At 53.0% G+C, this 27,915-nt stretch overlaps 2 protein-coding genes across 3 annotated transcripts; both read right to left on the bottom strand.

Moving 5' to 3' along the window:
* Window positions 1-43: 43 nt before the first annotated feature.
* On the bottom strand, window positions 44-7,166 carry TPP1 (tripeptidyl peptidase 1). 2 transcript variants are annotated; one of them, XM_063093735.1, is made up of 13 exons: window positions 7,119-7,166; window positions 6,940-7,011; window positions 6,552-6,691; window positions 5,209-5,359; window positions 4,869-4,996; window positions 4,538-4,716; window positions 4,236-4,434; window positions 3,893-4,086; window positions 3,573-3,637; window positions 3,030-3,150; window positions 2,763-2,921; window positions 2,379-2,504; window positions 44-2,200 (listed from the first exon to the last, which is right to left on the bottom strand). In XM_063093735.1, the coding sequence occupies exons 1-13, from the start codon at window positions 7,133-7,135 to the stop codon at window positions 2,060-2,062; spliced, it is 1,692 nt and encodes a 563-aa protein (XP_062949805.1). In that variant the 5' UTR covers window positions 7,136-7,166; the 3' UTR covers window positions 44-2,059. The 2 variants fall into 2 exon arrangements, with proteins under 2 accessions (XP_062949805.1, XP_062949806.1); XM_063093736.1 differs by lacking the exon at window positions 2,763-2,921.
* Window positions 7,167-8,390: 1,224 nt separating this feature from the next.
* DCHS1 (dachsous cadherin-related 1) lies at window positions 8,391-27,672 on the bottom strand. Its single transcript, XM_063093733.1, has 20 exons — window positions 25,876-27,672; window positions 20,831-21,019; window positions 20,502-20,733; window positions 20,126-20,362; window positions 18,759-19,784; window positions 18,333-18,526; window positions 18,079-18,175; window positions 17,822-17,979; window positions 16,756-17,620; window positions 16,425-16,664; window positions 16,205-16,330; window positions 15,350-15,559; window positions 13,428-14,306; window positions 13,190-13,303; window positions 12,798-13,009; window positions 12,554-12,708; window positions 12,216-12,346; window positions 11,837-12,120; window positions 11,346-11,484; window positions 8,391-11,004 (listed from the first exon to the last, which is right to left on the bottom strand). Exons 1-20 carry the CDS (start codon window positions 27,670-27,672, stop codon window positions 8,393-8,395), a joined length of 9,897 nt encoding a protein of 3,298 aa, XP_062949803.1. The 3' UTR covers window positions 8,391-8,392.
* Window positions 27,673-27,915: the final 243 nt, after the last annotated feature.

Below are 27,915 nucleotides of genomic sequence, written 5' to 3' on the forward strand. Positions count from 1 at the left end.
AGTAAACAACATACGCAAAGTCACAGCGATTGAAGGCGAGAGGTTTTCAATTCAGCTGACGTTTATTTTAATTCCTATTTGCCAACTCCTGAGCTGGGCCTGGGAATACAGAGTTAAGCAGAACAAGAGTCTAGTCCTCTAGGCACCAACGGTCTTGGAAGGAGAGGCAAAAAAAACCAAAAACAAAAAACTGGCAATTTCAGTGCTGTGTGGTCGTTACAGTGGTAGAGGTAGGCACAGGGTGTGTAGTGCAAGGGAGGAAGGGGACGAACATCTGCCTACTTCCAACATTTGTTGCGCTCTATCAACATTATTCCACGTAATTCTTCCCTGATTATTATGAAAGGCAGGCGCTGATATCCCCACTGAGATAAGGAAGCAGGCTCAGGGAGATAAACGTACTTGCCCAATGCTCTCCTAGTTTATATCAGAAGCAAAATTCAAACAGGTTTGGTTTTGAAAATGTAGGATTTTCCTTCTGTACCAATATCATCTAGCCTCAGGGTATCAAAACCTTTACAAGAGAAGGTGATGTCTCAGCTGAGTCCTGAAAGAATCTAGTAATCAACTAGGCAATTGTATCGGGGTGGTGTTAAGGGGATGGAATAATTTGGACAGAGGTGAGAGTTCTTTGGGGGTTGAAGAGAGGGGAGGAAAAATGATTTATTAGGAACAAATAGCAAAGAAGGTTTGAGAGCCATGATAAAAAGCCTGAACTTTATCAAGTAATCTTTGAAAGGTTTTAATCAAGTAAATGGCCTGATGGGATTTGCATTTTACTCTGGAAGATGGTTTAGGGATGGGCAGGAAGTAAAGACACTGTTTTTGCAAGTTCCTCCTATAATTCAGAACAGTGAGAATATGAGGGGTCTTCGAAAAGTTCATGGAAAGGTTTACATTATCTTTTTTCTTTTCTTTCTTTCTTTCTTTTTTTTTTTTTTTTTTTTTTTTTGGTGGCTAGCTGGTACAAGTATCCAAACCCTTGACCTTGGTGTTATAAGAACGTACTGTAACCAACTGAGCTAAATGGCCAAACTAGATTTATATTATCTTCTAATTCTATTTTTCCACGAACTTTTTGAAGTGCCTTCATAGGGGTTTAAGCTAATGTAGTAGAAGTGGGGATGGAGAGAAGTGGATAAGTTCTAGACATACTTGGGAAATATAATTGAAAGGACTTGTGGATTGATAAAGATGTATTTCAGAGGTAAAGTCAGTGGGGCTTATTGATTGAAGGCGGGGTGAAAGAAATGGAAGTCGTGGATACCACATGTTTCTGGCTTGAGCAGAAGAAGCATAGTATTAACGTTTACCAACAAGAAACAAGAAATGGAGTAGTTTGGGGGTGGAAAGGAGGAGTTGAAATGTTGAGTATCACACATCTCACATTTGAGGTATCAATCACTACTGGATAGAAAGTCTGATTTAGTGAGATGGAAATGGCTGTTGATGTCAGTTATCTGTTCCAGGGGACGATAAGTAGAGTGAGAAGAGCAAAAGACTAAGGATGGAGCAATGAAGAACACCAGCATTCCATGCAGAAGCAGAGAAAGAAGTACATGAAAGAAAAAGACAAGAGTGGTCAGAGAATTTAAGCCCTGGAAGCTATGAAGGAAAGGCCATAGAGCAAAGACTGAGACATGTGCACTGGATGAAGCAGCAGGGAGGCCATTGTTCCACAGTGAGGCAGGAGGAAAGAGCAAAAGGTGAGAGCAGAGGTATCATTGCAATGAACTGAGCAAATACGAAGTAAAATAGTGCACACAGTCAGTGTAGAGAACCCTTTGGAAAAGCCTGGTTGAAAAGAGCAAGAAGAGATTGGTGTGCAAAAAATGCTGGTTGTAGCATCTTGTTGAAGAAACAGGCAGGAGTAGGGAGACCTGAGTGTGATAGAGCAGGGTAGGGTTGGGAGTGAGGTCAAGCTGACAGCATTTCAGTGTTAAGGAGACAGCTGTCTACAGCAGTCAACAGTTAAGGGTTCAGCAGGAATTCCAACAGGGCAGAATAAGGGACCAAGCTGCAAGGCAGGGGACAGGTCAGCTATCTTGGCAAGAAAGGGTCAAGGGTTGAGTAGTGCCTTCAGCAGAGCTGGGAAGTTGGGTGTTCCCCAGCCTGTCACAGGATCCCAGCCAGGGCTAGAGCAGAAACCCTGACCTTCCACCTCTTCATTGAGACAGGACACATGGCAGCCACGGGTTACCTACGGAGGAGATGGCCATCAGATCTGGGCCTGGTGGCACCAGTACTAACAGACTACATCTCCTCACCCTGTACTCACATCTCAGAGGCTATCCTATCCCAACAGAACTGCCCCCAAGTTCATCTTAGTACTCCCCGTAGTTATATGAAAACATCCACACCTTCCCTTCCACACTCACATCAAAGAGTCCTGTCCCACGTTGTTTGTACAGCCTTGGGTTGAGAAAGCCAAGAGGGGGACGGCCACTGAGGATTCTGTGCTCATTTATCAAGGATAGGATCCCCCCAAACACTGGAGTGGAGGCCTGCAAGGGTAAAGGTGCAAGTAGAGGTAAGTGTTCAGAGTGATTGGGGAGGTGTGTTTAGGGACGTGCAGGAAGTAAGGACACTTTTTGAAAGGGTGCCCTATAATTCATAGGAGAGAAAATATGAGGGGTATTCAAAAAGTGCAAAAAGTTGAAATATCAGAGGTCTCTGAAGAATCAGAGGTTCTAGGTGCAAGATCTTGTGGTTGGGGGAAAGGGTAGTTTCTGGGTGGGGTTTGAAGCAAGGGTAATTCTCACCGAAGTTCCAGACACCCATGGAATGGGCACCCTATTGCTGACCACCCAGTAGCCATCGGAAAGTGCAGCCACATCTGGGTAGGCACGGCCACCAGCATTGAAGTAACTAGATGGTGGCAGGTGGGGGCTAGAGCTCAGGAACTGGGATACAGCTTCCTCCTGAAAAGCATTGTTGAGAGAGTATTGCCCTGTGGCCTGCCCAACAGTCTACCGGACTGATGATCCCTGACCCGTACTCCCTCTCCATCCACACAAACACACACGTACCTGGTATGAAGGCCTTGGGAACACATTGCTGAAGCCACCACCACTGATATAGTCAACAACCTCATTTGTGACGAGAAAAGGATTTTGGAAGGATGTGCCTCCCACTGTGGTGACATAGGGGCTGAGGGCAGAAGACGGCATTCAGATAGGGGACCAAAGGGGCCTCCAAGATATGTAGAAATAGGTGAACATGACTTGGGCTGGGTCTTGCTGGAGGGGCTAGACTCTGGGGAAGCATGTGCATAAGGTTGGCTATGAGGTTTTGAGCCCTCAAGGAATGGCCTGAGGTGATTACAGGACACCCACCAAATCTTCCACTAAAATGCCTGGGGACTTAGGGAAAAGAACACTGGGAGCTGTGTCCCACTCAGGAGACTGGGGCCTGGGACCTATGGGAAGAAGAGAGGGGAGCGCAGCAACCAGAGCAGGTAAAGCTGAGGGCTGTGCCATAGGAGCACCTGGTAGGGTCAAGGCTAAGGTTCTGGATCATGAGGTCACAGGTGAAAGATTTGTGGTTACAGGTAAATAGTCTGGGGTGCTTACCTGGAGGCAGGGAAGCTAGGACGGAACTGGTGTCTTCCAGAGACAGACCGACACCCAGCCCCACTGTCACCTGGGAGAGAAAGCAAGTTTAGCACTCTCATATAAATTGGTCAGGGCTTGGTATATAGGTTCAGATGTCAGAGAGGAAATTCAGGTGCCAGTTGTTATTGTAGGAGGTCAGAGTTTAGAAGTCAGGTCAGTGGTCCTTACTGAGGGTCTGAGTTTAGATTATGAATAAAGAGACCAGGTTCGGAGGTCACTGTAGGGTCAAAGCTCCCAGGTTGGGTTGGAGGATGAGGGGTCTATGTTTAGAGTAGGAGGTCACCTGAGGCAAAGAGCAGGGTGAGACCCCGAGTAGCAGCCTTCATGAGCTCAGTGTTGACCCGCTGGATGTAGGCGCTGCTGAGGGAGTCCTCGTCATCTCCATAGCTCACGGTATGCACATGTGGCAGGGCTGACTCATTACTGAGCAGCAGGAGCCACTGTAGGAAGGGCTCTTGTGCCTCATGCCGGCCTGGATTTTTTTTTTTGAGGGATGGACACAAGGAAAATCATTAGGAGGTTGTCAGGATCTCCCTCCAGCTCATGACATTCCTTTGAGGAAGCAGGGATCAACATCCATTTCCCACCCCCTTCCCCAGCAGCCAGTCCCGTTGGCAGTACCAGGACTGCTGTAGACCCAGGTGGAGATGTTGGCGCCAGCACTCATCAGGTACTGCACATCTAGACTGGCCTCGAGCCCGGCCCGGCCCCGGCCCTGTTGTCCAACCACACGGGTTACTGATGCCTGGTGTGCAAAGTTGCCACCAAAGAGGCGCATGAACTCAGCCAGATCTGAGGCATGGAAGTACTGCTCCAGGAACTACGGAGGGAGTCAGAGTGGGGTTTATGGGTCAGACGGTGGTAAGGCACTGAGGACACCATGGGGAGGCTGTGAGGTTCCGGGGGCTCTCTGCTTGGCTCACCTGGGCACAGGCCTGGCTGTTGTTGCTGGTGCCAGAGCCCACGTCTTGTGCCGTCAAGTTGTATCGCTCACGGATCACGGATGGGGTCACCCCCAGGTGCAGGCCAACAGTCTGTGCCACCTGTGGCTCAGGGCGTTGCCTCAGGGATGATGTGGGGGGAAAGCGGTGCAATCCCCCCACTGTGGAGAGGGGTCAGGCTTGAGGAGGAGATCTTATAGATTCCAGTACCCACTTTACCACTGACCCTACCCCAAGCCCCCAGTGGCATTCTAAACTTCCTCAGCCACTGAATCTGCCTGCCCCAACCCCCACCAACCCCAATGTGTATTACCAAAGTCCACATGGGGGGCCAAGGCCTGTGGGAGCTGGTAGGGACGTGGGGACCTTACAACATGGGTCTCTGCAGGTCCCCCCACATAGCGATGAAACTCAGCCCCAGAGAGCAGCAGTTCTGCCTGTCTGGAAGTCAGAGATCAGAGAACAGAGGTCAGAAAGCACAAAATGGAGCAGAGGAGGCTGCCTGAGTACCACTGGGCAGTCAGTCATCGTCTCCCCATGTGTTAGCTCCCACCCACAAGCCCCCAGCAAGCTCTCAACTCCCTCCCATTGGGGAGACTAGTCTCCCTGATGGGATGATTGGTGCTCTCCATGGGACAACCATTCCCTCTCACCGGACGCTCAGCGAGCAAGTCAGAAAGTCCTGTGTGGTCACTAAATGGCAGTTCCGGGCTCCAGCTGCTGAGAGCCATTTTTGGACGGTGTGGAGGGTCAGTGGTGATGGCCGGACCAGCTCAGCCACATCTTCTAGGGTTAGGTATTTTCCTGCAGGGATTCAGAAGAGGCTCTTGCTTTCATTGATGGCTTTCCCAAGTTGCCCTCTTTGGACCTCTAGCAGGAGATATCAGGACTTCCCAGTGAGCCTGGAACAGGGTAAAGAAGAGCTATGCAGGTGCAGGGTGTATTTGGGGGAAGGAGAAGAAAAGACTGGAAAGACTTGGAATGCCATGACCAAGAATATAGATTTACCCTAAAGGCCAGTAGGTTGCAAATGCTGCACCACAGCATACATTGCCATGATCATGAAAAATAATGAGATTAATACACTTAAATTTTCCATTTGAAGTTTATTTCTGATAAGTTTATGAAACTTTTGGAGCCAATTATAAAATAACATCTGATTTAGCTCAAATCTTCATGCTTGTTGATTTTAAGCTTAACATAATGGTGAGTCACTGTTTCCTGCATGGAGCCAGGCACACTAGTGCACGCCTCTTGGGTGAATCTGAGTCTGCCCCTCTTCCCCACCTCCAGTGTTCTTGTTCTCTCGTTCTCTCTCTCTCTGTCCCTGCCATGAAGGGCTTTAACCAGGGGAAGAACACATTCCAGTTTGACCATTGGAGAGAATTTTGGGGAGCAGAGTGGGGAGTACAGTGTGTAGTGGGGTGAAGGGAGGAGACTACAGATCAGTTGGGCTGGGCAGTGGTCCAGGAAAGAGAATAAACGACTGAGTTGGTAGCAACAAGAGAGGATGAGAAGAGGACTAATCTAAAGGCTTTTAGGAATTGGAACTGGCAGCCTTAGTTTCTGAATAGAGGAGGAAATGGGGGTGGATTTGAGGATGGCAGGAGGAACTTGAGTTGATAAGCACCTATATGTACTAGATGCTATTACCCCATTCATCTTGTGGCTGGTAAGTGGTAGAGTAAGGATTTGAAACCACATCCGATCATGAATCCTGTGCTCTTAACCACATTCACTTTTAGGTTTCTAGCCTGAGGAACACAGGCAGAAAGTTTAGGGATACAGAATGTGAGTTAGTTTGGGGCAGTTAAGTTCTAGTTCACTCTTTTATTCAGAAACTACAAGGACAGCCACTGCCATTCATCTGCCCTATATCACCCACTTGACAGGCACCAAGAGCATGACCCTGACGTTATCTGCATCGTCCCATGCCCAGCCCAGCCCTGTGTCCTTCCACTGCATCCCACATCCTGCCCCCAGTCCCATCAGTCACCGTAGCGAGGAGAGCCAGGATCCGACACAGCCTGCAGCAGCTCCGAGAGTCTTTCCAGGTTCTGCTGTCTCAGTGCAAACGTGAGACTCAGCTCTTCCTCAGGGTCCACGCGGCCCAGGGACACCCAGCCTGGGGGCAGCCTATAGGGTCAGGAGTCAGGGACATGGCCTTGGTTAGGGTGAAGATGGAAAATATTGGTCATGGAAGGTTCTGGATTAGGAGCTGAGAGACCTTGGATAGGATCCCAGAAGCAGATGTGGATCACAGAAGGTGAATGATAGGGAACTGAGCCTGGGAACCCAGGAAAGAGGCTAGTGGGTACCAGGACCAGGACAGTGGGTACGGAACAGGGCATGGGGAAGGAGAGGTCAGTTCTAAATCAACTCACGTCCACTGCTGGTCGGGCTCTGGGCTGTAACTGCATTTGCCAGTGACGATGAGGGCAAGGAGCCCTATGAGGCTGCAGGGGTGGCAGGTGGGTTTCAGTAGGAGCTATCATTGTGTTCCCACTCTCCACCATGTACTCCCTCCGTGATCCCCTTCCCCCGGACCCCTCTAATTTCTCACCAGGATCGGACTCCCATTCTTCCTTTCTGCAGATCTGCTGTCACGTGATGGATCACATGAGCCTTGTATTCCACCACCCCTCTGCCTAGTAACTAGTGACGGTACTGGCTCCTCCCTTGAACGGGTGGTCCTGAGTGCTGAGAAAAGGTGAGGCTGCCGCTTCGATTCTCTCTCTGGCTAGTCAAGACTGGGTAAGCCCAGGGTTCCACACCTACTTCCTGAGTCCAGCCCCCTGGGAATCACCACAAGGGAGTGAGCTTTGGAGGCCCACAGACCTGGGTTATTCCTAGATGTATACTATCAGGAAAGTAACAACCTGTTAGAGCCTAGGTTTCTTCATTTATAACATGGAGACTATTATTATAACAGTGACCTGCCTCATAGGGTTGCAGTGAAAATTTACACCAAGATAAAACAAGCATCACTCAGCAGAGAGCCTGACATGGCAAAGGCGCAACAAATGAGTTCTTATTGCAATGGGGATATTTAGTGGCAATGAAAAAAATAAATAAAACCCCTTGGCTGCCCTTATAGCTACCTTCACATCTTTTAAGACCTTCAGGCCTAAAGCTTATCATCCCCAAGATCCCTCCCTGCCCAACCAATCACTCCCTAGGTGGCTGCTACAGCCAAGCCCCTGCTGGCCTCGTGCCAATATTAGAAGGAAAAAAATCAACAACAGATGTGATCGTCAGCCTCAGGCTAGGCTCCTGTGCTCCCAGTCCTGTCCCCACCCTGGACGTGCCCATGTCCACTACCCCTCTGTGCCTCCTGAGATGTCCACAGTACTGTGCCAGGTGCCTTCCAGTCATCCCCACAGAACAGAGCCGGAGGCTGGATACAAACTGCAGTTTATTAAGGCTCCAGAGTGAGAATTGGCACTTGGTTCTGGGCAGGGGCAGGGGTGTCAGTGGAACACAAAGGAGCTGGGCCCAAACAGGTTGGAGGGACCTTCCCCAACCCCCTTCCCCCAATAAATAAAGTCTCAGCTTCATCTCAGGCTGCTGGTGCAGGGCAGGAAGCCCCACTGAGGAGAACCCAGGGCTGCCACCTCCTTCATACTTCTCCCCATATTGGACCTGGCCATAGGTCAGTGACCAACAGGGCTTCTGTGGTTCTAGTGCTCTGAGGGGAGTTTGGCGTGAAGAGCTGGGGCCTGGTGGTGGCCTCTCCGTGGCCAGTCATGGTCCGAGGCTGCCCAGGGCAGGCTCAGAGTGGGACCTGCATTGGGGACACTGTGCGCATCCCAGGTCGGGGCCCAGCCTGGGCCACAGCTAGATGTGCAGCTCTGTGTCATCAGGAGGCTCCAGGCCAGACTCTGCACTTAGTGCTGAGGCTGAGGGGCCTTGGGCCACCCCAAATGGTGAGACAACGGGTGAGCGAGCAGCCAGAGGAGACAGTGAGGGCGAGAAGCTGGGGGACATGGCAGCTGAGGACAGGGAGCCTTCATGGCTGATGGGGGAGCGGTGAGAGGCCGGTGGAAAGATGGCTCGGGCTGCAGCCGTGCTTGCTGGCTTGGGGGGCACAGACTTGGCTCCTGGGTGGGCCACAGCAGTGATGAGGGGTGGTGGGTCAATACGGGGAGCGGGGGGACACGGCCGGGCTTCATCCTTGAGCCTAGCAATCTCTGTGAAGACACTGGCCAGTGGCTGGAACTGAGGGCACCAGCTCAGCAGGTAGTCCCAGTTATAGCTGCCACGGAGCTCCTCCTCGCCAGCCACAATGGCCGTCAGTGCGCCTGCCACACATGGCTTGCCATCTGCTGGGAAGCCATAGTCCCCAGTGGGTGCAGGGCTCAGGCCACAGCCTCCCAGGAAGGCCGTGGCAGTGGCTGGGGGGCCCTCATCTCGGTACAGAGTGGCTCCTGCACCTGGCAGCAGCAGCCCTGCCTTTCGGCCCTTATACCAGGTGTCAGGGGCCGGTGGCTCACAGGATGTGTCGCTCAGTCCGTCTGCATCCTGCTGGATGCCTGAGTCAGGGCCACGGGCAGCCAGGGAGGAGGCCACACTGGCCACACGGGGGAACTCGTTGATCATACGGATCTCATCATCCTCTGCAGCCTCTGCCGAGCCTCGGCCACTTGAATGTGAAGGGTCCAGGGAGCCACCACGGGGGTAGGGTCCTCCAGCTCCTGGCCCACCATAGCTGGGGAGAGTCTGGTGATACAGGTGCTCTGAGGGTGGTGGACTAGGTGGCTCCCGGCCCAGCTTCTGCAGGGAGCCGCTGGCTAGGGGTGCTGCCTGAGACATTGGGCCAGGGGCTGCCTCAGCCTTGCGGCTACGGGCCCGAATGAGCCCTAGGACCAGGGCTGCCAGTGCAAGCACCACCACAACTCCCAAGGAGGCGGCCACAGCCCCCACCAATAGCAGGTTGAGGTCAGGTGCCAGGCCCAGTGCAGTGTGGGTGATATCCACAGTCACAGGCACTGTAGCACTCCGGGAACCAGGAAGAGGCCCCCGTGCTACCACTTCCAGCCTCAGCTCTCGTGGTGCCTCACGTCGAGTCCGGCCCCCACTCCCAGAGGTGGCCGTTCCGCTGCCTGGTGCCCGACTGTCCACCCTCAGGTACAGGGCACCTGTAGTCTGGTTGATACCAAAATAAGGGGACGAGGTGGCAAGGGAATAGAGCACCAGGCCGTCAGCACCTCCATCCTCATCTGTGGCCTGCACGTGACCAAGGTTGTGGCCACGCCGGGCACCTTCTGGCACTTGGAAGTGGAAAGCTGGAGCCAGGAAGACAGGGTCATACTCATCCTCTCCAGTCACCAGTACTGACACAGTGACAGAGGCTGAGAGATTCCCTTTGTCGGCAGCACCCACCAGCAGACGGAAGCTTCCTGTGTGCTCATAGTCAAAGGGCCCACGGGCCCGCAACTCCCCAGTTGAGCTGTTCAGAGCAAATGCCTCACGGCTCTCAGGCCCTGGCCCAGCCTCCAACAGGCTGTAGCGGAGCCTCCCAAAAGCCCCGGCATCCCCATCAATTGCATGCAGAGTGGTCACAAGAGTGCCTGGAGGCTGGTTCTCGGCCAGGCTGGTGCTGAGCAGGTTCAGTGGGAAGACTGGACCATGATCATTCACATCTTGGACCTCAATTGTCACTGGTGCCAAAGCAAAGTGTGCCCCAGCAGGGTTGGCAGCCTGCACTACAAGCTGATGTCGAGACTGGGTCTCACAGTCCAGGGGGTGTGCCAGTCGCAAGGCACCTGAGCTCTCATCCAGCTCAAAGATCCCCAAAGGGTCACCTGAACTGAGGGTGAAACGCACGAGGCCATGAGGGCCAGGGTCAGCGTCAGAGGCCTCCACATGCAGCAGCTCGGCTCCAACAGGTGTGTCCTCGGGTACTGCCACATGGTAGGATGTTCGGGTAAAGACAGGTGGGTTATCATTGACATCCAGTATAGTGATAGTGACCGGAACAGCTGAACTGCGGGGTGGATGCCCCCGGTCAGCTGCAGCCACGGTTAGATTGTACTGTGTCAGGCTTTCAAAGTCTAGAGGTTCAAGCAACACCAGGCAGCCCAGCACCTGGGGGCCTGGTCCAACACCCTCTGCAGCCTCAGCCAGCCGGGGTTCCAGCTGGAAGACTCGGCCCCGGTTGCCACTGATGATGCTGTAGTCCACGGCAGCATGGGTGCGGCTTCCATCCGCATCTGTGGCCTCCACGGTGAGCAGGGTGGAACCAGGGGACAGATCCTCAGTCACAGCCACACGGTAGTGTGGCAATGTGAAGCTAGGGGCGTGGTCATTCTGGTCCTGCAGTTGCACATGCACAGTGGCTTGTGCCGCCCGGCCTGGAGCCCCATGGTCTCGTGCTTCCAGCACCACATCTACCACTCCTGGACTCTCATGGCCCAAGGCCATTGTCCCTACTGTTGTGAACAAGGTCCCTGAGATGAGAAGGGAGGAGAAAGAAACATGCATTAAGCAGAGGCTGTGGATGTGCAGAATAGTGATCTTTCAGGGTTTAGGAAATGGCTTTGGAAGTCAGACTGCAGGGAATGGCCTGTGTGTTGGAGATTACGTAATGGCCACAAGGACTCAAAGCTCAGGGAACAACTTCTAGACGTGCAGTCAAGAAAGGGCTTATAATAAAGACAGGTGGAAGAAAATGTCCTCCCTGGGTCAGAGATCCAGCAGGCAAGAGTTTGGGTAACAAATTCTAGGAATGAGATCAGAATATGGCCCAACGCAGTCAAAGATAAGGGGTCAGATACTGGGAAAGACGCACCATTGTTGGGGTCAACACTGAAGCCCTCAGCAGGGAAAGCCAGGTGGTAGGAGATGTGACCGTTGGCACCCGAGTCCTGGTCAGTGGCAGAGACGGAGAGAATGGCACTGCCTGGGGGTGTGTGCTCAAGCAGCATCACCTGAGATATGAGGAAAAGCATTCATGGCCATGCTTCCCAGCTGCCCTGTGGCTCATTCAGCCTATGTTCTGGAGCTTAATCCCATAAGCCGTGCTTGGCATCATTCCATCTTGGAGCCCATACTTTTTAGTATGCAAATGAGAATTGCCTACCTACCTTCTCCCCTTTCTGGGCACAGGATACAGAACCTGGACATAGTTCATAGGACTTGGAAGGATGTTCTGAGATGGGATGCTCCCATCCCCAGATCAACTCCAACATCCAGCCCACCCACCTGTTTCTAATTCTGTTACTTCCTTCCAATGGGAACAACCCTGGGCCCAGGTGTGGGGGCATCCAAGGGTGTTGGTACCTGGTAGAGGCTCTGTGAGAAGGCAGGTGCATTGTCATTGACATCCTCCACAAGCACCGTGAGGTTGGCATGGCCCTCGTGAGGCCCATCATGCGCCAGCAGCTGCAGGTGGTAGCGGTCACACTGTTCAAAGTCCAGGGGGCCCGTGAGGGAGATGCGGCCTCCATAGCGGCCAACACTGAAGGGATCCTGGGGCCCAGATGGACTCAGTGCATACCACAGCACTGGTCCTGAGTCCACATCATTCCCTGTTACCTGTGCAATCTCTGAGCCCAATAGTGCATCTGTAATACATGGGACAAGTGTGTTTGGCATGGTCCCAGGCACCCCTGGAGCCCCAGGGAGGGGAATAGTGCCTCTCACTTTACTCAGCCCTCACCTTCTGACACTCGGAGCTCCCAGGGCTGGGGGATGGTGGGACGATTGTCATTGGTGTCGATGACCATCACCGTCAGGGTAGCTGAGCCCACCAGGGCTGGGCTTCCTCTGTCTGTGGCCATCAGAACCAGCCTGGACACAGAGCACAATCAGGGGGTGGGGCTGTGGGTAAGGGGGAACCCCGGCAGGGCTAGGCGGACTCAGGACAGAGCTTGGGGTTGGGAAAGTCAGGGTGTCACCTAGGGACTGTAAGGCAGTAAGGCAGAAGGAGATGTGAGGCAGAGCTTGAAACTGGACAGACCCAGGATGAGGTCTTGGGTCCACAGGGCCAGGCCTCACCGTGTTTCGGCCCAGATCTCACGGTCCAGGATGGCTGTGGTAGTGATAGTGCCTGTGGCTGGGTCTACGTGGAACAATCCCCGCGCTGGCTGGGATGCAGCCAGACTGTAGGAGATCTGTCCTCCAGAGCCTTGATCCAGGTCATTTGCTTCCACCTGGTGAGGATAGGAGACTGCTGGCATTGGCCTGGCTACAGAGAAGTCTGACCAGCCCCTTCCCCCCATCTTCCCACCACACCCCACACCTGCAGCAGGGGTCCCTCCAAGGGCCGGGATTCAGGAAGGAAGGCCACATAGTGGGGCTGCAGGAAACGGGGAGCGTTGTCATTGGCATCTTGCAGGGTCACAGTCAACACAGAGAAGGCAAAGGCTCCTCCACTCTCTGCCTGCAGCACTAGTCGCAGCCGTGGATTTGCCTCAAAGTCCAGCCCCTCTGCTGAACGAACTGTGATGGCTCCTGGTGGGGGCCGGGGGGGGGAGGCAGAATGCATCAGGACCGTCCCTTTGTTTACCCTGGGGCCTCCCTCTCTGAGGCCTCCTTACTCAAGCCCCTGCCCCATCAAAGCCTCCACTGGCCCAAAGAACCTGCTTCCCCAGGAGCTCGTCCCTTCATAGAGCCCCTGCTCCCATCCGTTACCTGTACTGGGCTGGATGGAGAATGTCCCTTTCTCATTCCCACTGAGAATGCTATAAGTGATCGGTCCACTTGAGCCGCCTGCATGGACAGCCTTGGGGGAGACAATAGGTGTCCCTGCAGAGAAAATGGTATTGGTTGGGCTGTAAGCACTAGACTTAGGGAGTTAGTGGGATATTTACAGTTAGTAACCCCAGCCCATCCAGGGATATGGATCTAAGAGACATGGCTGGGGACCCACCTGGGGGTGCATTCTCACGGAGCATAGCCTCACTACTAGCCCGGGGAAAGCGGGGTCCACGTTCAGACTCCCCCTGCAGTCCAACAATGATCACACCAGTGGCAGAGCGAGCTGGACGGCCAAGGTCAGTGGCAACGATGAAGAGGACACGATCCCGGGGACCCAGAGCTATGGGGGACCGGGCCACACGGATTTCACCAGTGTAAGAGTCCACAGTGGTGCCAGGAGGTGGAGTGCCTGCCAGCCGGTACAGAATGGAGGCATTGGCACCAGCGTCACGATCTTCAGCTCGCAGTGTGGCTAGAGCCAGTGTTGGGGTACTGAGGCTGGAGCCTGGGCGGGGCAAGCGCAGGCGCAGAGGACTGGTGGGGAAGGTCGGTGTATGGTCATTGACATCACGCACCGTGATGGTGACAGGCACTGTGGTGCTTAGGGGCCCAGCAGCTGCACCATCCACCGCACTCACAGAAAAGGCATAGCTGGCACACTGTTCTCTATCCAGGGCCACAGCAGTGCGTAGCTCCCCAGAGCTGGGCTCCAGTAAGAAGGCTCCTGCTGTACCTGTACCCAGGTAGTAGGTCACATGGCCATTGGCCCCAGCATCAGGGTCGTGAGCCTGTAGCTGCAGCAGCAGGGTCCCTGCAGGTACATCTTCAGGCACCTCCACAGAGTAGGCAGGCACAGGAAAGGCTGGAGCATGGTCATTGGCATCCAGCACTGTCACTGTCACAAGCAAAGTGGCACTGAGAGCTGGCTGGCCTCCATCCCTGGCCTCTATCCGAAGCTTGAATGCTGGCTCCATCTCCCTGTCTAGTGGCCTCATGGTGCCAAACTCTCCAGAGGCAAGATCTAGGATAAAGGCTCCTGATGGGTCCCCATCTGCAGAGAAGGACATGCACACATAAACATACTTGTGTCAGCCCATGGAGGTGGTAGTGGTTTACAGACAACAGCAAAGAAAGGGAGAGACAGACAGACAGAGAGAGAGAGGGAGGGAGAGAGAGAGAGAGAGAGAGAGAGAGAGAGAGAGAGAACATGAGCACATGACTGGAAGAAAGGCAGAGATACAGAAATAAAGAAAAATAGAAACACAAGTAGGTAAAGAAAGATACTATTAAAGTTGCTGTTATCACAGTGTTGTCTGGGAACCCCTGGGAGTACCCTGAGACCCTTTCATACACATAAAATCAAAACTATTTTCATAGCACTACTAAGATGTTATATGCCTTTTTCATTCTTCTCATCTCACAAATGTACAATGGAGTTTGCAGATGCTATATGACATGTGATGACATCATCACTTCATTAATGGAATGTGTGCTTATGCATTCTTGCATTCTCTAGAATATTCTAGGTATAAACTTGAGAGCATGAATATATGTATTTTCAGAGATTCGGTTTGTGCTGGCTATCTTCAGTTATACCTGCTATAATCTCTGTAACCTCATTACTGTCCAATAAATGATTTGAAATCCTAATATTTCCTTGCGCCTATGCAGAAATATGGCAAGCAATATATTTCATTGACTTGTTTTGCAATGATATTTTAAAATTTTCTCAGTTTTAATATCTAATACAGTAAATAATGACATAACTAACATAAAAATTCTTTAGAGTTTTCAAAAATTAGGAGCGCTAAGGGTACCTGAGACCAAAAAGTTTCAGAACAACTGTTCTACAGAAAAAGACAAGGGAAAGAAAAGAAGCAGGAAGATAAAAATGGAGATGTAGATGGAGATAAACAGCCGGAGAGGCATAAAAAGAAATACCCAGATACACTAATACATGCATGAAAGAAAAAGTGGAAGACATAAAAAGAGGGGAAAAGAGACCCAGACACACTGACTGATGCTGACAGCAGCCAACAAGGAACAGGACCAGGCAAGTGGGTGCTGGGTTAGGGGGTGTTCAATGATTCTCACCCAGGATACGGTACTGCAGCTGCCCATTGGGTCCAACATCTGGGTCAGAGGCCCGAAGCATGATAAGGGTCTGGGGGTCCTGACCCTCGGGAACCTCCAGGGAGAGGTGGGCACTTCCAAAGGTTGGTGCATGGTCATTCTCATCCTCCACAGCCACTCGCACTATGACATGCGTTAATAGAGAAGGCAAGCCCCTGTCCCGGGCATACACTGTAGGGAACCAAAATCAGTGAGGTCTAGGCTGCCCCATCCCATGAAGAAACTCACACAATATAGTGTTCATTCATGTTCGCAAATTGCACACACAAACTAGAAGATGTCCGTCTCTCCATAAGCTCTAGGCACATGTGTACATGCACATATAAACATACATATGTCAGATATTCTTTTCCTTCCCACCTCCCATGCTTGACGCATGTAAGATATATCTTGAATTAGTGGGGGTGTGACAGAAAAAGCACTAAATGAGGTATCAAAAGACCTTGGCTTGAGTACCAGCCCCACCACTTCCAAACTATGTTAGCTTGAGCAAGTCACTTGACCTCTCTGATACTCAAGATCAATATGCTTCTCTGTTAAATGGTTGCAGTATGATATGAGGAAGGTCTAGGGGGCATAGCTGTGACATTTTTCATTTGAGAGCTTATGTGATCACAGTGGTGACAGCCTAGAAGTCAGTTCACCTTGCACCCTGCCAAAATCTTGAGTCCCCAAAAGCATCCAAAAATATAACAGCAGCTGTGCTGTAACAGGTGGAAATTTCTAGAAGGCAGTACTTTGGGGATTCTGCCCATGTAACACTGTTATTTATCACACCTCAGTCTCTTGGGATCTTGGCGTCTTGTCAAAGTGTACCTGTCAGGTTGATCTCCTCCTGCTCTTCCCTATCCAGGGCCCGAAGAGTGGTGAGAACTCCAGTGTCTGGGTCCAGAGAGAAGCTTTCGCCAGAGACGCCTCCATAAGTCACTTGCCCATTGGCCCCTGAGGAGAGACAGCATGGACAGCAATCAGAGGGTAAATATACCGCTTCTTGCAACAGTCCATCCCGCTCACATTTCATTTCTCCTGGTCTTACCCAGGTCGGGGTCAGTTGCCCGCAGAGTGAGCAGAGATGTGCCAGGCGGGCTGTTTTCAGGCAAGAGGACGCTGTACTCCTGCTGCTGGAAAATGGGTGCCTCGTCGTTGACATCAGCGACACTGACAGTCAGGAGCTGCGTGGCCGAGCGCGGAGGGGAGCCGTGGTCTGAGGCCACCACTGTCAGTATGTGCTCAGCTCGCTGTTCGCGGTCCAGGGCCCGCACAACGGACAGCGCTCCTGAGTGAGCGGGAGGGCGGGTTGGTAGAAACCTCAACACGCCCTCCTCACCAGCACCCTCCTCTTCCCCACCCCCAGGCCCGACTCTCACCAGTGCTCGAGTGTAGCCGGAAGTGACCGTCCCCGCCAGCGGCCAGGCGATAGGACACGCGTGCGGACTCGCCCAGGTCTGGGTCTCGGGCTACCACGTGCAGCGCTGCGGGCCCAGGCGGCTGATCCTCCGGGAGGCGCACACGAGAGGGCGAGACGAAGACGGGAGCGTTGTCATTCTCGTCCGTGACAAAGACGCGGGCGGAAACGCGCGCTGCGCGCCGGCAGCTGGCGTTAGCTGGACGGTCGGTGGCTTCCACAAGCAGCAGCAGCGCGGGCGTGGTCTCCCGGTCCAGGCCGCGCGGAGCGCTGAGCGCCCCGGTGCGCGCGTCCAAGCGAAGGGCGGGCACGGGCGGCTCCTGGCGCAGCAGACGATAGCGCACGTCGCTGTTGGGGCCCGGGCCGTCGGCGTCCGACGCGCGGAAAGTGTACAGCGCCGCGCCTGGCTCGGGATTCTCAGGCAGCGCCAGCGACAGCGGGTCGCGCGCAAAAGCGGGCGCATGCTCGTTCTCGTCCTGCACGCGCACCTGCACTCTCAGCAGCCGCGCGCCCACGCCTCCCGGCCCCTCGGCGCGCACCGTGAGCGCGCGCCACGCCGGGCCCGCTTCGAAGTCCAGGGGTCGCGCCAGGTACAAGCGCCCTGAGGCCGCGTCCAGTGCAAAGGTGCCCTCGGGATCGGCGCCGCCCACCAGTGTGTAGGTGAGAGCGCCCACCCCCGCCGGATCTGGCGGCGCCACCGAGCCCAGCAGGGAGCCGGGCCGAAGCCCCTCGGCTGCTGTCACCGTCAGCACGACAGGCACTGGCGCCATCGGGTCCGGTTCTGAAAAATCCGGCGGCAACTCGGCTAAGTGAGCTGAGGGAAGCACCTATTGTGGACGAGATGGGAGGAAGGAATCAGGAGGACCCATGTAAAAGGGGGTCTGGGCTGGCTCTCTGAATAGTAGGGAAGGGTGGTCAGCCTAGTCTGACTAGAGGGCCCAAGGACCCCATGAAGCTGCAGCTACTGGAGGGGGGCCTACGGCGGCAGACAAGGAGAAGTGGGCAGACTGTAGGAAGGACAGCCGTACCTGCACCAGCAGCTGGAGACTGGCACTTCGAGGGGGGCTGCCTTGGTCATGAGCACTCAGTGTCAACACATAGTGGGGCCGCTCTGCTCGGATCAGAGGTGCTGCAGTGAGCAGCTCCCCAGAGTGAGGGTGCAGAGAGAAGAGCTCTGAGCCAGGACCTGGGGTCAGGCAGAGAAAGGATGAGGGCTTGGGGCCCAAGGTAGGCAGGCCACGAGGGCATGTCATCACTCACCAACTCCCTTTTTCTACCCCCATACCAGTTAGCGTGTACAAGATGGTCCCGTTCTCCCCTTCATCTGGATCCTTGGCCTGAAGAGTCGTCACCAGTGTTCCTGGAGGAACACGGTCTGGTACCTGTGGGGACACAACTTACCTGTGTGCAGGCAGAGCCCTTTCTTTTTTGCTCTCACACCTGTTCTAGGAGGCAGTCTCTTACCTATACCTACAGCTCTATGGGGAGACCCCCACTCCCTCACACTTCTTCAGGCCATGGTCCTGCCACTTCACATACCTGTATAGGGAGGCCCCCACCAGCAGCCCCTGAAGCCTGCAGGAAGGTGGGACTGTTGTCATTGAGGTCGAGCACTACAATATGCACGGTGCCTGTGGTGCTGCGAGGTGGGCTTCCTCCATCCTGCACCTGCACCAGGAGCTGGTAGCTGCTCTGCTGCTCACGGTCCAGGGTTTGGAGAGTGGTCACTTCTCCTGAGAGTGTAGGATGGACATCACATATGGGATACTTAGAGATGCAGAGCCTGAGGCCTATGGCTTAGAAGCTGGGGTATGGGGAATGGGAGGGAATGCCAGGGCCAAACTCCAGGAAGAGTCCTGGTCCTCAAAACCAGGATCTGGGCTGGAGGTTGGGTATCCTATTTCAGTATTCACCAATCTGGGGATGAGGCTGTGGGGGTCTCAGAATTTAGGTTCCAGTGCTCACCAGTCTGGGGGTGGATGCGGAAGGCCTTGCTGTCTTCTGACAGCTGTCGCAGGCTGTAGGTCAGACGTCCATTGGGCCCAGAGTCTCGGTCAGTGGCAAAGACCCGGCCCACACTGCTCCCTGGGGGCTGGTTCTCAGCCACAGCCAGGAAAGTGGGCTCCTCAGACAAGCGGGGACTGTAGTCATTTTGGTTGAGGATGCTGACTCTCACGGTGGCTGTGCCTGTCTGCTGTCCCAACTCAGGTTTGGACCCAGACACTGCCATTACCTTCAGTGTATATAACTCCTGGGACTCACGGTCCAGCGCTGCCCGTACCCATAGCCACCCACTCTGTGGCTCCAGGCCAAAGGGGCTACTTGCTCCATCTGCTGCAAGGTGATAGGTGATAGGGCTCCCATCTGGTGCCTGGGCCTGCACTTGCAGGACCTGAGTTCCAGGGGTGGTGCCTGAGGGCAGGTCCACACGGTAGGTAAGGCTGTCGAACCGAGGAGCCAGCCCACGGGTCCCCAAGTCCTGAACCACCACCCGCAGTCGAAAGTGGCTGGTGCGTGGTGGGGAGCCCCCATCCCGGGCCTCCAGCTCCAGCTCATAGGCTGGCCCTCCTGGAGGCCCCAGAGGTCCCATAAGCCGTACATGGCCTGTGGTGGGGTCTACTGTGAAGGCCCCACCACCCCCAGCAAGCAGAGTAAAGGTGACACGACTGTTAACACCTGAGTCGGGATCCAAAGCTCGCAGTGTATAGATAGGAGTCCCAGGGCCAGTGTTTGGTGGCAGCAATACCGTGTCTTCAGGTGCAGGGAAGGCCGGGGAGTTGTCATTTACATCATCCAGCAGCACACGCACCCGAGCTACAGCAAAAGCTGGGGGCATGCCACTTCCTGCTCGCACCTCCAGCTCAAGCGCTGGTCCCAGAAGCTCTCGGTCCAGAGGGCGAAGTGTTTGTAACAGCCCTGAGACTGCATCTAGAGAGAAGAGTCCCTTGGGATCCCCGCCTGCTAGGGTGAGGATCACCGGCCCCAAGCGACCTAGGGAAGAGGAGAGAGGCATCAGGAAAGAGGTAGGGGAGCACCTTCTGAGTAGGGGCCCAGACTCTGATCCCAAGAAGGATTGAACAGTGCCCACACCCATGCCTTTTGAAGTATTAGGAGAGGCAGGTGTTGGCAGAGAAGTTGGTTGGCACTGGGGTGATATCCATTTGCCTAGGGATGAAGCACTGTGCCTAAGGAGGTGTTGGGTATTGGTAACAAAGTGTTTTATTTTGGGGCTATCTGTGGTGTGATACTCTAGGGTACCTTAAGATAGTGCTGGAGGATTATATTGGGCTATCTGGGTGTGGCACCAAGTGGGCATAATACTAAAATGATACCTGGTGGGTTGTGTGCCTGGACAATGCCCACACTGGTTCCTGGTGCCACATCCTCTGGCACAGAAAAAACATACTGTAGTTGCTCAAATATGGGTGGTGTGGGGGTTCCAGGAACAATGCTGATGTTGACTCGGGCACTGGGTTCTGCCTGCAGACCACCTCCATCCTGAGCCCCGATCTCCAGCTGCACCACAGAGTTGGCCCATCTTGCTAAGGGCCAGGCTACTGTCAACAGCCCTGGGAGGAGGGATAGAAGCAGAGATATATAAGGTAACAGAATAGGGCTGGAAGGGTTTTGGGAGGGGGAGGCAATACATCATTCAGGCACGTGGGGAGGGAGCCTGGGAGCAGACCCTGGGAATGGCAGGATCCTCACCTGAGTGCTCATCCAAGGCAAAAAGTGGGGGGCTATTGCCAGCCAGGATGTGGTAGGAGAGTCGCCCATGGGGCCCTTGGTCAGGATCATGGGCGCGCACCCTCAGCACAGCTGTGCCTGGTGTACTCTGGGCACTCAGACTGGCAGCATACTCCCGTGGATAAAACTGAGGTGGGTTGTCATTCTCATCTGACACAAACACCTTCACATACACCATGGACTTGAGGCCTCCCTGGCAGGACATACAGTCATAAGTCAGGTGAGCCTTCTCTGACCCTGCTGAGTGCCCCACCCCAACAGCCCAACCTGCCCATGCTCTGCTCACTCACCCCATCCACAGCAGTCACTGTGAAGTCGAAGCTCGGGGGCCCATGGTCTCGGTCCAGGGTCCGGGTCGTGCACACATCACCACTGTGGGCATCAATGCGGAATGGGGGAGACCCAGAGGCCCCAAGTCCAGCACCCAAGGAATAGGAGAGGAGGCCAAATGGGCCACTATCCGCATCTGTGGCCGTCACCTGGGGAGAGGCTGGGGTGAGTGATGCCCCTCTTGTTGGCCAGAAATGTCAGAGGTAAGTGGTGATTAGAAGGAGCAGCTAGTGCCCAGACTCTCTGGATGGTGGACACACAGAGGGGATTAGTAGTTAGTAGTACATGGGCCAAAACCCAACCCCAGCCTAGACCTTACCACTTGGTTAGGTTCCAGAGAGCCTCTAGTCAACTGGCCAATACATAACCATGTTAGATGTATGTTTCTGTTTAAAGACATCTTATTTAATATATATTGTTGATTAATCAACATTGAACTCATGGCCAGTAGCAGTATAAATCATGCCTGAATAAAGCTTATCTATTTTCTCCATAAGGCACATCATAGCCTTCTTGTATTTAGGAACACTAGACAGCACTTCGGCACTATGCTTGGGGGCCATTTTAAACAGCAAAATCACCAACAAAACCCACAAAAATGCAGAAAACATGGCATTAAATAAACCTCAAAAAAGGACACTTGTTTACAGTATGAGAGCTGAAACAAGAAGACAGAGCCCTCCCCTTTTCAATCTCAGCTGGGAAGGGGCTCACTGGGAGGCTCAAATTTCTCATCACTTTGCACATGTCCAGGAATGACTGCAAGAGTGCTACATGTATTGATTTTGGGGTTACAAATAAATTTTAGAGAGTAAGTGAATTCACAAATAATGAGGACCAACTGTACTGACAAAGTAAAGTGCTAAGGGCTGTGACTTCAAATTGCAGGTAGATCACAGGAAGTTAATATCCTCATCAAGTCTCATAATCATCCCAAGCAGAGAACTGACTGACCCATGTAATTATTGAGACTGTGTTTACAAGTCTGATCTTTATTGAGTTTGATCATTACAGAGTGGGTTCTGATTAATACCGGGATCTGATCACTGTAGGGTCTGCTCTACAGATTTTTGGGTGTGGTTCATGCACCTTTAGCCTAGGACCAAGTACACAGTAGGTGCTCTGTGCATATTTGTTCATTGAATAAATGGACATTCTGATCACTCTGCTCTGTAACAAAAACTTCTTTCATACTAAGTTTTATACATTGGGTACACATTAGGCCCTCAATAGTGGGTTAGCTAGTGCTGGCTGCCTTAGCTTGTGACAAAGTGCTCTTTGTGGATATAAGGACCTCAAGGTCATGATATTCTGTAAGTGGAAGCTGGAGAGTTCCCCTTTCCCAGCCAGAAAATGTGCTCAGAGAGAAAGCTGGCCAATGATTTCTGATTGTTGCCCAGGCCCTTGACAGAAGTGATCTGTGCCATTGTTTACCCTCCTGAGAGACACTAAGACCCTGCCATGGCTGAATGCTGGAAACAGCTCCTCCTCCAACTCTTTACTGTGGCTGTGGGCCTGGATATCCCAGAAGACAGACTTCCCCCTGCATCAATCCCAGCGCACAGCAGCACAGCTGCAGCACCATCTCCAGAAGCTGTTAAAGACCTTTGCCCTCTGACTAGCTGCAGGAAGAAAGCAATAAACAGTGGTCAGGGGAAGCTGTCAGGATGTGACCCCAAAAGGCGCAGGGGCCATTGACTGGAAATGACCAAGGCAGAAGTGAATTTCCTGGCCTATACAGCCTCCGCTTAGAGGTTTCACTGCAAATGCAGTCTCCATTTTCAACAGGTTCTCAGCTCAGCTTCTCAGTCCAACCTTGGTCTCTCCCATGCCAACCCAAAGCTATAACAACCCTCACCCCTCTCCTCTGCCCGCCCCCCATCAGATGCACAATTTCAAGTAGGAAAGTAAGACCCTTATCTGTGAACTCTAAAATTCTCAGCAAACTCCAAACTTACTGCATCTGTCTATCCTGACCTCCTTCCCAGGTGGACCTCCTGCTTAGACTTCCTGACACGACATTCTCCTGCTTCTCCTCCCACTGCTTTGCCACCGCCAAGTCTTTCTCCATCTCCCCTTACTCTGCCTGTTCTTACACATTGTCGTTCCCTGAAATCTCTTCTTGGCCTCTTCTCACTGTAAACACTCTCTCAGGGCCTTTTCTCTCACTTCCAAGGCTTTGGCCATCATCTCTACTTTCATCCAGGACCAGCCCTCTGAGCTCCAAACTTGTATATCAGATGCATGCTCAACGTCTCCACTTGGATGGCCAACAGGCACCTTAAATCCAACCTGTCCAAAACTAAACTCATGATCATTCCAAACCTGCTCTAATGACTCTCTCATCCACACAAGTTCTTGAGCCAGAAATCTGTTCTTCCCTTTTCTTCACCTGGTATATCAGTCAACCAAGGACTAAGTAAGTCCTCATTATCTTTCTTATTTATCTATGCCTCACCATCACCATTATCACTGTCCTGACTTGGGTCTGAGTCATCTCTTCCCTGAACTCTTCTAATTCCCTTCTTCTAGGTGTCTGGCCCTCCAATCTGTACTCTACACCAGGGTTTCTACACCTTGGCACTACTGACATTTTGGACCAGATAATTCTTTATTGTGGGTGCTGTCATGTGCATTATAGGATGGCTAGCAGCATTCCTGGTCTCTACCCACTAGATGACAGTAGCATCCCACCGGTTTTGACTATCAAAAATGTCTCTAGACATTGCTAATTGCTAAACATCCTTTCTGCGGGGGGGGGGGGGGGGGGAGGGTGTAAAATTGCCCCCAGTTGTGAACCACTGTTCTACATTGACTAACATTTGAGAAAACAAATCTGATCATACCACTTTTATACTAAAAAAATCTTCAGTGTTCCCTACAGAGAAAAGCTCAAACTCATCAGGTTGGCTTGGCTCCTCTCTGTCTGGTCTCCCTGCACAATCTCATCTCCTACTCTCCCATCTCCCATCTTAAACTCTGGAGATACTGAGCCACTTGTAGGCCCTTGAACAAGTCTGGCTCTCCTACTCCTCTGTGCATGTCACCTCTGCTTGGAATTCTTCCTCCATCTGGTGCCCTCATAAACTCCTTCTCATTCTTTAAGTCTCAATTCAAGGGTCCCTTCCTTTGGGAAAACATACTGCCTATCTGTACCTCATATATATCTCCACCATGGAAGTTTTCTTACTGCAATAAAACTGTTTATTTACCCATGAATCTCCCCTCTAGACTATAAATTCTGTGAGATACGGAGGAGGTGTGTGTGATTCATTCATCATTATATTCCATATCCCTAAAACAGTGACTGGCACGTGTATATTGAATAAATCAAACACTAAGACTTCTTTTAACAGTTATGAACCCCCAATGGTCATTTTTACCCTGGCTTCCCTATAGTTACTAATAGTAAAAACTCCAGGAAACCACCTGGAGAGTTGCCCTCTTGCTTCAGGCAATAGTGAGGAAGGAAGAAGTTTGGAAGCCATAGTCCATTGATCCTGGCCAAAAGGGAGAGTAAACACATGGAAGAGTGGGTGGTGGGAGCTGTAGAGCAGCAGGCAGGCAAATATCCAGGCTCTGGCCAGAAGACAAGGGGTCATCCAGGCCCAGCACTGGTCTGAAAGTTTAGGCCAACGGGCAGCCCCTGAGGAGATGCTGAGGAGTCTAGTGGACTTTGGAGACATAAGGACTTCAAGCACCAATCTCCTAAGAGGACTCCCTACTTCCAGGCTTCTCTACTGCAGCCTTACTCCATGGTGTAGCCAAAGCAATCTTTCCAAAAGATATATAAAACTTGCTTAGAGCCTCTCATTGGCTCCCTACAATTTTTAAGATAAAGTAAAAACTTGTGACTTGAGCGCTGTTTACTACCTTGTCTCATCTCCCCCCAGCACTTTCTTATCAGTGCAGTGGAGGCCAACCTGAACAATGCAGTCTCCTGAATACATCATGGTGTTGTTCAGCAGCCCTTTCTATAAGCCTGGAGTCTCTGCCCACATACCCCATTTTATCCATTTGGCAAAGTCTCATTTGCTCTCCAAGGCCCTTCCTCCAGGTTTCCATAGCACTTCACGTGCTACCTGCTGGAGCACGGGGACCTATCTGGGGACAGGACTGTCTCCTTTCTTTGTTCTCTGGACCCAGCACGGTGCCAGGCTTACAGTGGGTAAGTTAATTCTTGAATGTATTAATGAAGGAATGATCTATCACTCACCTGCTGACCAAATCCAGCCTTTACCCTTAAAACCAGTCAGCTAACTAACTTAAAAAAAAAAAATCTGATCATGCTCTTCCCAGCTCAAAAGAAGTTCAGTGACCTCCTTGGCTTTCCAAGTAAAGTCCTAACCCTTCACAGCTTGGTGTCCATGGACTTCTTCAATCTGCCTCTCCAGTTTCATGTTCCCTCCATCTCTTCCAGGCCTGACTTTCAGCGAGTCTGTGCCTCTCTAAGCCTTGCCTCTCTCTCTGAGAGGTTCTCCTACTCTAGACATCAGGATCTCACTGGATAATTCTTGTTTTCTATCATCCTTGTGCTTGAGCCTAAGTGTCCCATCAAGGCTGAGTTCCAAGGGCAGGGATGGGATTTCTTCCAGAACAGCCCAGCAGTGGACTAGGTGTGGAAGGCTCTATAAATGCTGGCATTTCCTTTGGGGAACTGAAGCCTGGGTGTGCAGGATCTCCATCTCTGCCCTGCAGAACAACTTTGAGATTCTACACAATCTCTTTCAATTCCTGACACCACCAGAACTTTTCCTCTAGATCCAATCTTAATTCCCCCAATTGCCAAGATTGCCTGCTTCAGCTCTTGCATCCTGCTTTTTCATCTTCTCTTAACCCTCGTCCTCTGCACAGACTTTAGAGTTCACAGGATAGGACCAAACCCTCCAGCGTAAGTCACCATCAATAGATGCACTTGCAAAACTTAGGTCCTGCTCTGAGGTCCCCTGTAGCCTCAGACCCACCCCTGCCCACAGCATATCAGGTTGTGTGCAGGCCTACCTACCTGCAGGAAGCAGGTTCCAGGCTGGGTACCCTCAGGCAGCGAGGCATTGTAGAAAGTTCTTTGGAACTGGGGCTCATTATCATTCACATCCTGCAGGGCCACGCTAACTGTGGCAGAGGAGGCTAGAGGGGGCAGGCCGCCATCTGTGGCCACCACAATCAGCTGTGGCTGAGGTTCCAACTCATAGTCCAGCAAGGCAACCGTGGTGATGATGCCTGAGGTGGGGTCAATGGAGAACCAGTGGGTGTGAGCACCGGGAGCCAGGGTATAAGTGACCTGACCATTGGTGCCTTGGTCAGGATCCTGGGCAGTCACCCTCACCACAAAGCTGCCAGGCAGCGCAACCTCAGGCAGGGGCTCAGGTCGGTAGAGCTGGCGGTCAAAGACAGGCACATTGTCATTGACATCAGTGATGTGCAGCACAAAGGCAGCCTCAGCTCGCAAAGGGGGTGAGCCTGAGTCTGTGGCTGTAACCCGCAAGTTATAGACATCCCTCTCCTCCCGATCCAGCCGCCGAGCCACGCATACCAGGTAAATGATGCTGTCTTGGGTGCTTAGGGCAAAGTGGCCTTCTCCACCCTCCAGGGACACGTTGACATGGGCAAAGTCCCCATCATCTGGGTCTGACACGGAGATACGGGCAACTAGCTGTCCAGGTGGAGCAGCCTCAGACACTCGGGGGGAGCCGTCTGCACTCAGGAAGATGACAGTCATGGAGGGTTGATTGTCATTTGCATCTCTCACGTGCACAGTCACAAAGGCCGAGCCCAGCTCAGGATGAGGTCCACCATCCCGTGCTTGCACCACCAGTTCATGGACCCGCCGTTGCTCAAAGTCCAGTGGCCGCTCCAGGCGCAGCAGCCCTGAGTGTGCATCAATGGAAAAGGGTCCGTCACCCTCACTCTGCCTCCGATTGATCTCATAAGTCACAGCCCCATTGGCACCGGCATCAGCATCAGATGCAAACACCTGCAAGACAGGACTGCCAGGGGCCAGGCTCTCAGACACCTCAGTGTGGTAGCGGCTCTGATTGAAAGCAGGGGCATGGTCATTGATGTCCAGCAGTGTCACCTCCAGCAGGGCCTGGGCCCTCCGTGGGGGTGAACCGCCATCATAGGCCTCCAGCTGCAGCATGTAGTGTGAGCGGTTCTCTCGGTCCAGCTCCCCAGTAACTACCAGCTCAGGCACTGGAGCCCCGTCAGGGCCAGGACGTGTCTCCAACCGGAAGGTCTCTCCAGCCCCATCACCAGACAGCGCATAGCCCTGGGTTCCTAGGTGGCCAGCATCCGCATCACGAGCAGGCTGCAGTGGGTAGCGGGTTCCAAGAGCTGTATGCTCGGGTACCTGCAGGGCAGCCTGAGCCTGTGGGAAGGCTGGAGCGTGGTCATTGATGTCAGCCACTCGCACTGTAACTTCCACAGTAGCACCATCAGGAGTGACTGCAGTGAAACGGTAGCGGTCCCGCCGCTCACGGTCCAAGACACGGGCTGTACGGACAACCCCACTGTGTTCATCAATGGCCAGGTCTGTGCCCACGCCGCTGCCCTCCTGGGCAGAGATAAAGTACATGGGAGGTGCTGCTGTGCCTGCTGGAAGCCCTGCACTGATGTCCCCAATTAGTGTGCCTGCTGGCTGCTCCTCATCAATCAGCAGGTCCAGGCTCCCAGCCTGACCCCAGGCGCCTGGCACCTCAGCCCCCAGCAGCAGCAGCTGTAGCAGCAACAATGGTCGCAGGAGTAGGGGCCTGGGGCTCTTCATGCCAGGGCAGAAAGGCGCAATGCCCAGCTCCTTCCACATGACAGGGGCAGTCCAGCTGTGGCGTGAGCTCCAGCTCCAGGCCAGGCTCTGGGCCCAGCTTGATCTCAAGCCTTGGATCAGGCCAACTTGGGCCCTGGCTCCAGCTCAGGCTCCCTGACCTGGGAGAACAGCAGAAGGGAAAAGGTAATGACAGCGGAGGGATCAACAGTCCAGAGAGACTGGGCTGCAGATCACATCAAAACTTAGAAGTGCTCAGTCCCCCAGCAGGACCCTCATGCTGCC

This window comes from Cynocephalus volans, chromosome 4, assembly GCF_027409185.1.
Source record: "Cynocephalus volans isolate mCynVol1 chromosome 4, mCynVol1.pri, whole genome shotgun sequence".
Taxonomy (NCBI): Eukaryota; Metazoa; Chordata; class Mammalia; order Dermoptera; family Cynocephalidae; genus Cynocephalus; species Cynocephalus volans.

Bases quoted from the DNA above. Each gene is read 5' to 3' on its own strand.
- DCHS1 (XM_063093733.1), bottom strand. From the start codon at position 27,672: ATGTGGAAGGAGCTGGGCATTGCGCCTTTCTGCCCTGGCATGAAGAGC. The intron at 13,010-13,189 runs GTAACGGATGGG...GGCCCCCACCAG, and splicing joins CTCCATCCAGCCCAGTACAG to GAGCCATCACAGTTCGTTCA. The intron at 12,709-12,797 runs GTGTGGGGTGTG...TATCCTCACCAG, and splicing joins TGGAGGGACCCCTGCTGCAG to GTGGAAGCAAATGACCTGGA.
- TPP1 (XM_063093735.1), bottom strand. The intron at 6,692-6,939 runs GTGAGTTGATTT...CTGACCCTATAG, and splicing joins GAGCCCGACCAGCAGTGGAC to GCTGCCCCCAGGCTGGGTGT. The intron at 4,717-4,868 runs GTAATACACATT...CCCTCTCCACAG, and splicing joins GGCCCCCCATGTGGACTTTG to TGGGGGGATTGCACCGCTTT.